A 13,755-nucleotide genomic window follows, 5' to 3' on the forward strand; every position below is an offset into this window, starting at 1 on the left:
ACACACACACACACACACACACACACACACACACACACACACACACAAACCAATCAGTCCATCAGTGTAAAAGTAGTAACGCAAAGGCATATAACTGAAAGAGACTATTAAAAACTTGTACCAAAGAAACCTTGTCTCAAAAAAACAAAAAACAAAAAAAAAAAAAAACCAAAAACACTTGTACCAAGCTGAGAGCAGTTAGCAGGTTTCTCTGGGTAAAGTCTTTCCATAAAACTGAGCCAAAAGAAAACTGACAAAGTTTTGAATTTGAAATAAAAATTCCCAAACTGGAACTGAGGAGATAGCTCAGTTGGTAAAGTGTTTGCTATGCAAATATAAGATGGACCTGAGTTGCCAGCACCCAGATTAAAAAGCCAAGCAGAGTCATATGTATCTGTAGTCACTGCACTGGCAAAGATTGCTGACCAGCTAGTCTAGCCAAATCAGTGAGCTCAGGTTCAATGAGAGACCATATCTCAAAAAGTAAGTGGAATGTAATCAAGGAAGACATGCAACCTCTGACCCCCACAAACAGGTGCATACATGTATGTGTACAAACACACCTACACTCACAAATCCCAATGCTGCAAACACAAATTATACAACTTCTGGTTGTAGTGTATGACACAAATCCCAAGTGACTACCACAAAGGGGACCAGCAAGGTGGTTGAGCTGGGTAAGAACATATGTGTATATATGACATGATCTATATATGTCACACTCACAAACTAGGTTGTAGTAGTGCACGCCTTTAGTCCCAGCAGATGATCTCTGAGTTCAAGGCCAGCCTGGTCTACATGGCAAGTTCTAGGCCATCTAAGGCTAAATATTAAGACTCTGTCTCAAAAACACAAAAATAAAAACATTTAAAAGACCACAAAGATGGTACCACTCTATCAAACTGATTGAAAATGTGGAGAGTAACCCGAGCATTGACAAGCAGGGCACTCCCACGGAGCTGGGAGAGAACATTCACATATTTTAGAGGACAATATGGAAACAGCTATAAAAATCTACAATTATTCACACCTTTTCTACTTCTTTGATTACAGCTTGAATAAGAGGAGTCCAGGCTGTGGTCATAAGGCTCACCACTTTACATGAGACCAGTGGACGCAGCACAGGCACTGACCATGTGAGCACTGCTCAGCGCAGCTGCATGAGCCTGACACCTAACCATGGGGGCTGGCACTAGCTTCCTTCCCATCAGGAAGAGCACACTCACACTGAAGGGCAACTATTTTGCTATTTTACATTAGGGAAGAATTTGACTATCGTTCAGTAATAAAAGTCTGGGCAGGAATCACAGGGGCATTCAACACCCTGGGCAATAGCTACTAAGGTTAATCCCAAGACAGGGGTTAGTCCTTCAGAGGCAGAGGAGACGCAAGGAAGAAAGGGAGACAAAGGAGGGATGTTGAACAGAAGGGGTAAAAGGGAATCCAGAGGAGCCCAGCAGAAGACAGGGGAAAAGGAAATCTACAACCTACAGCTACCCACAGCACCAAGGACCAGAGAACACAAACAGAATAGAGTCAGAATATGCAACAGTACTGAGCTATTCAGGGGAAGTTGATGAATAAGAAAACCTTCACAGCGACTGTTAAGTAGAAAAGGTCACTGAGCCAGTAAGTGCACATGTGATGCCAATGCTGCTTCAACCAAGTTCCATGAATGGGGGCGGTGTGTGTGTGGAACGCAAGTGCATGAACACAGGAACAGCACGTCATGTACTGGATCTAACCATAAAGACCCAGCACAAGGACTGGATGTAAGGACTGCCAGCAAGAACTCCTACCTAGGTCCCCACGTAAGGCACACGTGGCTGTAGAGCTCTTCCCTTGGGATGCTGTCACTCCTCAGCCACCCTCTGGACCCATGGGCTCTGAGCCACATACAGCTTTCCATCCTGCTCCAAAAATCGAATCCTGTCAGTCAATCTCAGCCCTTAAACACTCCCAGTGCCATCTGACTTGCTTTTTGGTTTTTGGACTCTGAACATTCTCTTCCTGGCCCAACCCTATAGCATCTTTAGAGTCAACATGAGAAAGCTGAGGTCCTTTCCAACACGTATCCAACTAGACATTCAGCTGTATGTGCTATTCAAAAATCACTTCTGAGTATTGTTTTAATCTTAAATCTCAACTCAATCTCCACATTCTAAAACTTTGCTTCCGTTGTAAAATATTCTCTCAGGTGGCACACATATAAGGGCTCCTCCCACACAGGAGGTTCAAACTCCCTCCCAGGAGAGCTCTTTCACCTCACCCTCAGACCACTGACATGGTTGTAGCCAATCAACCAGATCCAGCCAGCTGACAATGATAAAAATCAGTTCTCAAAACCCACTCTCCAAGAGCTCCATTTACTGTGTCATCATCCACTGCTCACTGAAGGCGATGAAGCGCACAGCTTACAGATGAACAGCCTTCATTCCTAAAGGCTATCAGACTACAGTTCAGAGCCAATTCTGACTGTTCCTTCAGTTTCCTTCTCATTAGATCATCTGTGAAACTGTAATTCGCTGTGAAGAGACAACAGAGAAATTCCTTTTCTGTTCTACCATTAGATGTGTTTAAACTTATCAATTAATTGTATTACATACTCTTATTTAAGAATGCTGAAGAGGAGACTAAGTGCCCCAGGAACGGGTGGGACAGACAGCAGCAGAAACTACTCAGGTACTCTCTGCATTACTTACTTAAAGAGATTTCTCGGGCTATCATGTGAAAGGAAAGAGGATGGTAAACTAACCACAACAGACTTACAGACACTCAGGTTCTTCCGAGTGGAGGTGGTACCGATGACTGCCTTCAGTGAGAGGCTGGGTGGGTGGTGGCAGGTCAGCGGGGCTCATGGCAGCAGGGCTACCCAGGAAGCTGCGTTTGGTTGCATTGGAGATCGGGACAGGAGGTCGGCTGCTCTTCTGCTGTAACACTGTTTTAGCTACAGAAATAGCAATTTTATACAAATATCTATTATTTATAGTTATAAGTCAGTAAGAAACACTGAATCTATAGCTTTTAGAACCATGAAAACAATTCAACTTTTACTTGAAACCAAACTTCTCAACAGGTGAGGCTCTAGATTGACTTACGAATACAAAATTTAAAAATAACACAGATTAGAACACAGACAGACAGAAAAAGCAAGCCTGGACTACAGGTCTGCACAAGCACTGACACATAGGCCACCTTGATCTTCACAGACAGATGGGCTGCCTCAATCCTTTGAGCTCTCAAGAAAATGGCTATGACCATTTGTGTTACTCACCATCCTTCAGCTCTTGAATATCTCGGGGCTGAACAAAATCTGGTTTGACATTCTCAAACCACCAGAAGAGCTCGGCGATAAAAACCATAACGTTCGGCTAAAACAAAACACACAACAACCCAGGCACAGTAAGTACCTGCTCAAAGGCAGCTGGCTTTAAGTGGATGTCTGATGGCAGGTTTACCTTCAGCACTAGGGGAGCGTACAGCATATCCTCCAGGGTGAGATAGAAACACTTGTTCAGATGCTCGTTGGAAAACTCCCTCAGAAGCCGGATGTTATACAGGCTGTCAGCCATCGATGGCACCTCCTTCAGGCAAATATCTAGTAGATACAGACAGGCAGACTGTTATGACATGCATATTGTGCTCACAAGGGTGTGTGCAGATATACCATTCTGAAATGAAACTCTACGTGCAAGAGTTGGTAATAAAGGAAGTAAGATTACGAGATTTAAAAAGACAGTAAGTTTCACAGGTGACACTAAAAGGAGAAATAAAATATGGAAAGTCTCCAGACTCTGCATTTACAACATAGACCATATGAGAGTTCAAGGCTAAAGTGAACAGTGCTGGGCTGCAACTAGAGTTTAGTATCGGAGCGCTTGCCTAACATGTGCAAGGCACGAAAGCAGGCAGATGAGCAAAATGAAGTGGAATCACCTTTTGGAAATATTTGTGTTCTGGGTCCACAAGATGGCTCAATGGGTAAAGGCTTTTGCCCTGCAAGCCCAACAACCTAAGTTCAATCCCCAGGACTCACATAAAGGTAGGAAAAAACAGCCAGGTGATGGTGGTGCACATTTTTAATCCCAAAAAGAAAAGGCAGACAGATCTGAGGAGTTCAGGCCAGCCTAGTCTACTGAACAACTTCCAGGATAGTTAAGGGTATACAGAGAAACCCTGTCTCAAAAAAAAAAAAAGAGTAAGAGAAAATCATCTCCAAAATGATATCCTTTCACATCCACATTTGTGCCAATGCTCACATGTATACAATACGCATGCATACACAGTAATATTAAAATAAACATAAGGAAATGTTTGCATTTTTTTCAGCAAGCAGAGACCTTTGCCTAAAGTTAATTTCATATATGCAAAGGGCAGGATCTGGAATATGCACGAAATCACAACTGTCAAGCAAGGTTTCTAATCCTCCAAATCAAGAAACTGCACCTAGTACAAGCCTCCTCTGTGAAGAGGTAAGGATCTTCGAAACCTACCAGGTAAAAAAATTCACGAGAGTGGATCTTCCACTGGGAAATGCAGTGCGAGCAGTAAATAGACCCCTGAAAAGGGGCCTCTGGTGTTTGTCCAGACGCTCCTTAGCAGGAGCCAGTCAACAGCACATCTAAGATCATGAGACAGATGCACCAAGGCTTTGCCTCTGAATGTTCCGCCTTTAAAAAAGAGGAACCAGGAGGGTGGTGTACACCTTTAATCCCAGCACTCAGAGGCAGAGGCTGGTAGATCTTTGAGTTCAAGGCCAGCCTGTTCTCCAGAGTGAGTTTCAAGACAGCTAGAGCTTGTTACACAGAGAATCCTTGTCTCGAAAAATCAAAAAGAAAATGAAAAGAAAAAAAGGAGAGAGGCAGAGGGGCACTTGTTCAGCATGCTCAAGTACCAAAATGGGGGAGGGGGATTCTTTTTCAAAGACCTCAAACGCTATTTCCAGTCTAGGACATTAGTCCAAGAGCAGGGTGGTGTAGGAAGCCGCGCATGCGCTGGCTAAAGCCGTGTTTGCCTGACATCCGGGATTTTTCCTGGTGAATAGGTGAATTGCGCATGTGCCATGGAAAAGGCCTGCCAAAGTTAAAGCCCATCCCACGGCGTTTGGCACGCTAAGAGTAAGCAGCCAATCAGAGGTGAATGCACCGCTCCAAGGGTATATTAAGCAGTGCTTTTCCTGGGCCTGGCGTCTTCTTCCACCATTTTGTATTTGGGAATAAACGTGTTTTTACGGAAGGATTCTGGTGTGTGTGTGTGGTGCGTTCTTGCTGGCGAGACGATTACATGCGCGCCTCACAGGGTGGGTCCATACCGAGTAAGGAAGGGTCATCTGATCATGGGCCACTGCTTGCCACCACTCCTGACTGCCCAGTCCTTCCCTGCCCTCTAGAATATGTGGCCCTCAACACACAGCTCTGACTGAACGTCTATTTTTCCATGGCTCCTGTACCCCTGCACCAAATGACTGCCCTGGGCCAATGCCACAGTTTCAGCTAGTATATCGTTTGTTTTTTGTTTTTTTTTGGTTTTTAGAGGCAGGGTTTCTCTGTGTAGCCCTGGCTGTCCTAGAACTCACTCTATAGACCAGGCTGGCCTCAAACTCAGAAATCCACCTGCCTCTGCCTCCCAAGTGCTGGGATTAAAGGCGTGAGCCACCACCGCCCGGCTAGTATATAGTTTTGTTTTGTTTTTTGTTTGGTTGGTTTCGGTTTTGTTTTATTTGTTTTTTGGTTTTTTCAAGACAGGGTTTCTCTGTGCAGCCCTGGCTGTCCTGGAACTCACTCTGTAGACCAGACTGGCCTCGAACTCAGAAATCCGCCTGCCTCTGCCTCCCAAGTGCTGGGATTAAAGGCGTGAGCCACCACTGCCTGGCTAGCTAGTATACAGTTAAACAAAATTTAACATTTATAACACAAGGGCCCCATGTTCTTTAAATAAATACATACATACATACATACATACATACATACATGCAGCTAAAATCTATGAAAACTAAGCATCAAGTACAATTCTGATGAGAGAAACAGAATCAGACATAGGCTACCAGGTGATAAGATTGTAATGTGAGTTCAATCTGTCAATCAACAAACACACATTGGCAGGAAGAAGACAAAGCTACCCCTGCCCAATGCCAGTTAGGAAACAACAAACAAGAATGAAGCAGAACACCCAGTAATGAAAATCAATGAGGAAGCAGATGACAACTGAAGTCTACAGCTCTCTCCCCAGGAGTCATCACAAAGTATGAATCCTGTCTCTTAAGTGGTCTTAAGAGGCCACCACACAGCACCTCGACCACGAACACAGTAGACACAGATGCTAGGACACACAGTGTTGTCTTAGGCAGACATGTCATAAGGAAACACCAAACCAACCAATCACCAACCAAGGGACAACAGACCAACTCCATAGCCTAAAAATCAAGCATGGCAAAGGCTGGGTGGACATTGTGGCTTTAAGGAAACCGCAAGACTCGACAACTACAAATGGTGAATAAGGGGTGAAAAGACCTTCCTGGACCTTCCCTGAGCCCTGCATACAGCAGCACTGCCAAGCCTCTGGTTCCTAAGCTACTCCAAAGACAAAGTGAGAAAGGATCACCCTGAGAAGGCTAGACTAAAAAACAAATTCTCTGCCTATCTGCTACATACCTGCCAAAGTACAACGTTACAATTTTGCCCTTATATTGCCTTATCAATCTTGGTAAAAACAAAAGTATTTACTGGCCTGGTAATATATTTACAAAGTTATTATTTTAGTGATACTGACTCTCTCTACATGTAAGAATGGGAAGCCTCTTCCAAGAACTACAGAAATGTTTATGACTCTTCTTCTTCTTCTTTTTTTTTTGCAGTTTTAAGCTTTTTATATATTAACATTTTCTTTTCACATTCTGTTTTGCTGACGAGATTACCTGGCTCTCCCCAAGCTGCGGTCCACATGAGACTCATGTACTGCACACTGGGCTAGCACCACCAAGGCTCCTCCTCGTTCAAAGTTTGGTAAAATGCCCCAGCACAAAGTTCCTACAAGAAGTCAGTCCATGAGTCCCCCTGTCTAGTCACCCTACAGGACACAAAGTACAACTCCTGGTCTTATTTTGGTCCACATCTGTGACAGCCTGGGGACCACACCTACCACCAGGTAAAATTACATCACTGGCAGGTCAAGAATGATACCTCCTGAGGCAGCTGTGTAAAAGCAGATGCAATAGTTAGATTCTTTTCTTCCAACATTTTACACAAGATTTCAATCTGTGCTAACAAGGCAAGCCAGCCTTAACTGTCATCTGGGGATCTCCTTCCAATGTGTCAGGGATAATCCTCTTATTTAAAGACTAGACAAATTCCATCTTCCCTAGCCTCTGGCACAGTTTATAAACCATACAAACTGTCAATTCCTTCAAAGTTTGGTAAAATGCCCCAGCACAAAGTTCCTACAAGAAGTCAGCCCATGAGGATGTACTTCCCCATGCCGGAGTAGTCCGCCTTGTACTTAGGAGTCTCTAGCTCTCCCATTCCTTTTTCTTCAACACAGAACTATCGGTGTTATATAACATGTGAACATATTTGGTGTCTACTAGACCTGAATTTATACCATTTTGTTTTCTGCTTTATTTTCCCCCAAGACAGGGTTTTCTCTTCCACCACAGTCCTTCAGTTGGACACATCCAGTGGACTCCTGAAATTTGGCTATGCTCACCGAAGGGGCATCTACACCTTCCTTGGGTAAATCATCTATTTTCTCTGTCCACTCGTCCTATATTGATTTCATTTTTCTAGTTTTTCCTTTACTTCCTTTGCTCTTCTTGGTTCTATTTTCTAGAAGATTCTTTTTTTTTTTTTCTACTCAGCCATCTAACTCTTTAGGACACTCTTACACTTCAGATACCAAAATGCCCACTATCTCAGAGCTCTATGGAACCTAACGTGGACATACTGTATAACAGTTTTTTTAAATGCCTCTTTCCAGTCACCGTTCTTGGCAACTAGGTCCCCAGTCTCTTGCTGTTGTGTATTCTGTGGCCTGAGTATTTGTTATGGCCAGGGGATTTCCTCAAATGTCGGGGATCTGGGCACCCTTAGAGGGAGGTATTAGGAAGTGTTTTTTTCTGTAGGTGACCAAGGCAAGAAGCCAGCTGATGCAAAATGTCAGCTGCCATGGATCTTGTCCTTAAGACCAGTTTCTACAGAGAAGACCCTGTCTCTTCTTTGCATGTGAAGCATATTAACCTTATGGAACCCGGCAAAGAATTGAGGCCTACTAGTATAGGACAAAGAAGGTCACACAAAAGCCTTGATTCTGGTCACCTCACTCCTACCTGCCCTAGGCTGGAGTCTGAGGCTTGGTCTCTCCCCAGGGTGTTCATATGCCTTGTTCTTGGACATGGAGGATGTCACTAGAAGCAAAGGGATTCCCACAGAATTCTCACAGCTCTTGAGACTGACTTACTGAGACACACCTAGCATGACTGCTGACCAAAATCCTTCTGTCTTTCTGTGGCAGCTCCAGAATTCTAGAACCATTTGGCTTCTGTACTTCTATTTTACTTCTTGGCTAGACAGCTTGTCAGAGCCTGGGTCTTACAATTCAGTCACTTGCTCTACAGACACAGTCACAAAACTTCATTTTTCCTCCCTTTACTTTTCTCTGGGATTGTGTCCTTTTTTTAAGCCACTGCAATGAATCTAATTCGTTAATTCCCAAGCTCCTTGCTTTCCGACATACATATGTAAGGCGTTCACCTCCCTTACAGCACGCTTCAGGGTGTGTCCTATACAGTTCTGGCCATTGTTCACTGGCTCAATACCTAGTCCACATTGGTTTGTCCTACATATTACTTTAAATGGTTGTAACATATCAGTGAAAACAAGTAAAAAGCTCCCACTCTTAGAGACCTTACCCACCAGCTGACTTCTCTTATGAGGAAGTGTGGAAGAAATCATGCCTTTGTGACTGACTTTTAATGTCCTGAACTTGCGGGAACATATACTTTGGGATCTGGTGTAGTCTCTGTTGTGGCTTTGACCAAGTTTTTTGTTGCTGTTGTTTGTTCTTTACTATGTGGCCCTGACTGGCCTGGACCTTGCTTTGTAAACCAGTATGTCCTTGAACTCAAAGTTCCACCTATCTCCATCTCCTGAGAGAGTATGTGTGTTGGCGGGGGGAGGGGGGGTTGGGGGGGTGCATGACACTAAAGGTGTGTGCCATAGCACTAACATCATTTTTTGCAAATGTCTGTGTACATGAAGACCAAGGAACAACTTGCAGGAATCAGTTCTGTCCTTCTACCTATAGGTTCTGAAACTGAACTCAGGTCATCAAGCTTGGTAGCAAGCACTTTCACCCCCTGGCCCATCTTGTTAGCCATGACCATTTATTTTTATTCAGTGTACTACAATATCTGGTATACTAAATGCAGCCTGCCAAGTTTGTATTCAAGTTTTCTATGGCTGACTAAATTCCTGTTTCTTGCAACATGACTTGTCAACTTCTTCACATAATTCTGTCATTTTTTTCAATCAGGATGTTATCCCCAATATTACTGTCTGCCTTAAGATCCTCAAAGGACAGATTTAAAAGCAAGCTACAGACCAGATATGGTGGCATATGCCTTTAATCCCAGCACTCGAGAGGAAGAAGCAAGAGGATCTCTATGAGTTTCAGGCCAGCCTGGTCTACATATTGAGTTCCAGGACAGCAAGGGCTATGGAGAGAGAACCTGTCTCAAAAACAAACAAACATGCAAACAAAGCAGGCCGTATCTGGAGCTGAGGGAAAACTGAGAAAGTACACTGGCAGCAGAGTGCAGAGCTGGCAAAGCACAATGGACAGTGGTGCACATCTCTGAGCTCAGTCCTCCAGAGGCTGAGGCAGCAGAGTAGCCAAGAGCAGTCAGTGTAGAACACCTACAGCTCCAGGTCAGTTTGAGCTACAGTGAAAGGAAAGGCCCACAACTCTGGGATAAAGTGCCTCTCTACTCTCCTCCTTACAGCTTCTATGTCTTCTATTTCACAGTCCTTCAGGACTGTAAGCATCTGCGTTCTCTTCCACCTGCTGTGAAATCGGGGGTTCCACGGAGCATGTTTCCTTGGAAATTGTGGTTTCTGGAGGTATTCCCACCAGCAGAGCTCTGGAGTTCCTACAGGGCCAGAGTGTCACTAGCACTAGACCAGTTTTACTTTTCAGTTTGGGGCAGAAACCTAGTGCTGCTTGTATGCTAGGCAAGCCTTCTATTACTGAGTTATATCTCCAGACATACAACATTTCTTTTTTTGTGTGATGCTGGAGATAGAGCCAAGCACTCAGTCAGGCTAAGGAATTATCTATACTGAATTATTTCCCCAGAGTTGTCTTTTGTTTTGTTTTGTGGAGCTGGCCTCCCTCTCACTCACTTCCTCTTAGCCCTCAGAGGCATGGGTATTTGAGAAACCTCCTGGTATAAGATAAGGCTTTTCTGATACTCTTCCCCATGTCCTAGTCATAGGACCAAGGCCAGCTGAATGTGAGGGAGCCATTTGTCCACCTGCAGGTTTTATCCTCCTGGAACCTGGGGGCATCTCCCTGTCTTTCAAGCCACCTGTGTCTGTAAAAAAAGAAAATGTATTATCTACACTTCTGTGCCTGGAGTAGGCATTAATACCAGCCTAAGCTGTCCAGTGCTAAAGTCTGAGGTCCCTGGCCCTCTACCTGCCCACTCCAGACAAAAGTCACTTAGGAAATAGAGCCATGGGTAATTCAAGCTTCATAATACCCTGGCAGGTCTGTGCCGTGCCCTTCATAGCCATCCACTTTCCTCCTCCCTGGTGCAGGTCACCAGCACCTAGAAAGACGTACTGTGGCATCAGAACAGTGCTCCATCAGGCCATGGCAGGACACGGACTGAATCGAGCATTCATTCTCATGTCTTCAGAAAGTTCTACAGAATTGTTTAGCTTTTGGCTTGTAACAAGGGGTCTCATTTAGGTAGCCCAGGCTTGTCTTGGTCCTAACTCAGCCTACCAAATACCAGGGTTATATGTGCGTGCCACCCTGTCTAGCTTAGGTTCTAGATGTTTCAATAAGGAAGGATTTTAAACGCCACTCACACTCAAAGGTCACAAAACACAATGACATATTACGCAAATACTCAATGGGAAATGTCTTTATCACATAAGATAGATTACAAATGTGTATTTGGTCTCTTGGAATTTCTAGGTATGTGGTAGTATCCCAACTGACACAGGGACTCCATGCTACTTCTCTTGCATGTTAAATGCACACTGCTCCCTCTCAGTTCTGTTCAGGGAAAGTGTTCTGCACTCACCATCCAGTTTCATCTGCTCTGGGCAATAATAGTGAACCACTGCTAAAAGAGCAGCGCCATCACTGCCGTCTCTCATCAAGTCCTCCAACAACGGGAAGTAGGGTGACTGCCTAGCAGAGAGGTGCTCTCGCCGATAGCGGACCTGCAGTTGATAAAAGGAAAATAGTCTCTGCGTGTGAGATCGCTTCACCCTGTGTTACAGGCACACTGCTAGAGCAAGGTTTACATGAAGCCTAGAGCCACATAAAGACCAACTGTTACTGCCTGGAAAAGTTCAGACTGTGCAGATGATGTCCTCTGTCCAAAACAAACAAGGCAGATCCAGGGACTGGGTTCCATGGTTACACTGGATGGCAGAGATTCACTGCTAATACCACCAGGGCCAGTCTAACTCTAAACTGACTCTGGCAGTTGGCACACATAGGAAGGAGACAAAACACATATCTATACTATCATAAGCCAATGCATTACAAACTAATGAGAAACAAGTTAAACAGTGGGCATTCAGATGCTTGAAAGACCCAAGCTACAGATACTGTTCTAAGTATTATCAACATTAACACTGATCATTAAGAAGTACAAAATAGCATTAATTGATAGTTTGAGAAATTTTAGAAACCAGATTAAACAAAATTTCTCACACCATTACACCAGCCTCCAAGAACTACAAGTGAAACATCAGGACTAAACTCACAAGATCATCAAGCAAATGCCAGGCCAAGGCTCCCTTATGTGCACACCCGAGGAAACTACCTGTCAATATTCTATACACTACAGTCCATCCATGCCTTTCTATCCATGGTCAGTGAAAGCTTAGCAGAGAGGGGGCTGCTCAGTGTAGACACAACTCCTTAAGAGCTGCAGTGTACCGCTCTCACCTCAATCAGTGCCCAGGGCAGGGCCTACTAGCCCACATTTTCTCCAGAAGGAGCACATATACTAGAAACTAAAAACAAGGGAGCCAGCACCTGCCTAGAACAAGAACTGTTGGTTTCTGAGAGTTCTGCAAGGGAGTCCAACTCAATGAATCATCTTGGAATCTAGACTTTCAGCTAATACTTCCATAAATATTTGGCGTAATCAGTAGTGATGCTGAATAGTCCAACACACATTTTAACTTGTTTCTCAGAGCCCACAACACATACTATCATAGGGAACCCGCCTCATACTGTACCACACGTGCAAAGTCCACAGGTTCCAGCATGCAGTGCATCACAGCATGCTCCAGGCCAGGCTTTCAGAGACAGCAGACAGGGAGTGAGCAGGCATGCAGTAAAGCAAATGGTTTCTTGAGTAAAGATGGATGGCATGGGTAAAAATTAGGCTGACATTAAACTACAGGAGCCCAGAAGGCTCACATGGCTGCTGTGCTCACCCACATCTTCAAAGCTGTGAAATGTTTAGGTAGAGCCCATAACCTATAGATCTTGACCACACATTTTCTTGTTGATCTATTTACTGAACACCACTGCAGGATACCCATAACCTCTCTAACAGAAGAAAGTTAAAGGGGATTGTTTTGGAGTATAGTTCTCTTTTTTCATCAATCTTATCTGAAATCAGACCTCTCTACAGGATACCTGAGTGTGTGTGCCCTTGCCTTGGTCAAATTCAGTACTCAAACATTCATTAAGCATGCCTTCCTCCTCTTTCTTACAAACACTTAGCAAGAAGTGCACTCAAGATTTACATGAGCCTTTTGCAGTCCATAGCCATGGGGTCCCAGGTGGGGACCCAAAGGAAAATCTTGGCCAAATAATGAAGCTACAGGACCCAAGCAATCAAACGGCACATACAAAACCATCTGCAAAGAGATCCAAAAGGTCACACGAAAAGGCACCACTTGGCACAAGGCATTTCCTATAAGGGCAGCAACAAACTGGTCCACTTCCTGAATGGACCACCAGTTAGGTACTGCTGAAAATACTAAACCAAATTCTGGTTTTTTTAACTTTGTGTGAAATTTATACGAAATTTCAGAAGCCCTGCATTTGAAGTGACCTAACTCAGACTGCAGAATCTGAGCTGACCTCCATATAGACCTGAGGGACAGAAACAAGGAGACCACATCAAAATATGCTAGCGGCAGCCCTCTCAGCAGTCCACCTGCACCCTCAGTAGGAGAACACCTTTCCAACCTGACAGCCTAGAATACAGGTTCTATGGAAGGAGGTGAGAGACACCACCCCTCAAGCAAAGTAACAGCAGAAAGAAAAGGCCATAGAATGATTCCAGTCACTAGGTCACCCCAGTCCTCTTGGCATCTGCTAGGAAAGACAGTGTCATGTCTGTCAGCCGCACTGTACTGGTCACTTAGAGATCACTAAGAGCCTAGGGGAATGGACATGGCACCCCAAAGTACCACATAAGAAAACCCATCAGCGTGGCCAGCAAGGCTCATGCTAGACAAGCTACAACAGCCCCCAGGTGGACACTTAAACAAACAAACA

At 44.4% G+C, this 13,755-nt stretch overlaps 1 protein-coding gene across 1 annotated transcript in view; it reads right to left on the reverse strand.

Moving 5' to 3' along the window:
• Positions 1-13,755, reverse strand: part of Camsap1 (calmodulin regulated spectrin associated protein 1) — a 60,878-nt gene that overhangs the window by 20,285 nt on the left and 26,838 nt on the right. Inside the window, exons 5-8 of the mRNA XM_028772836.1 lie at positions 11,306-11,447; positions 3,459-3,598; positions 3,275-3,371; positions 2,774-2,947 (exon numbers count right to left, since the gene is read on the reverse strand). Of these exons, the coding sequence (XP_028628669.1) occupies positions 2,774-2,947; positions 3,275-3,371; positions 3,459-3,598; positions 11,306-11,447 (553 nt within the window). The remainder of the gene's footprint in view (positions 1-2,773; positions 2,948-3,274; positions 3,372-3,458; positions 3,599-11,305; positions 11,448-13,755) is intronic.

Source organism: Grammomys surdaster, unplaced genomic scaffold (genome assembly GCF_004785775.1).
Source record: "Grammomys surdaster isolate TR1022 unplaced genomic scaffold, NIH_TR_1.0 219, whole genome shotgun sequence".
In the NCBI taxonomy this organism is placed as follows: Eukaryota; Metazoa; Chordata; class Mammalia; order Rodentia; family Muridae; genus Grammomys; species Grammomys surdaster.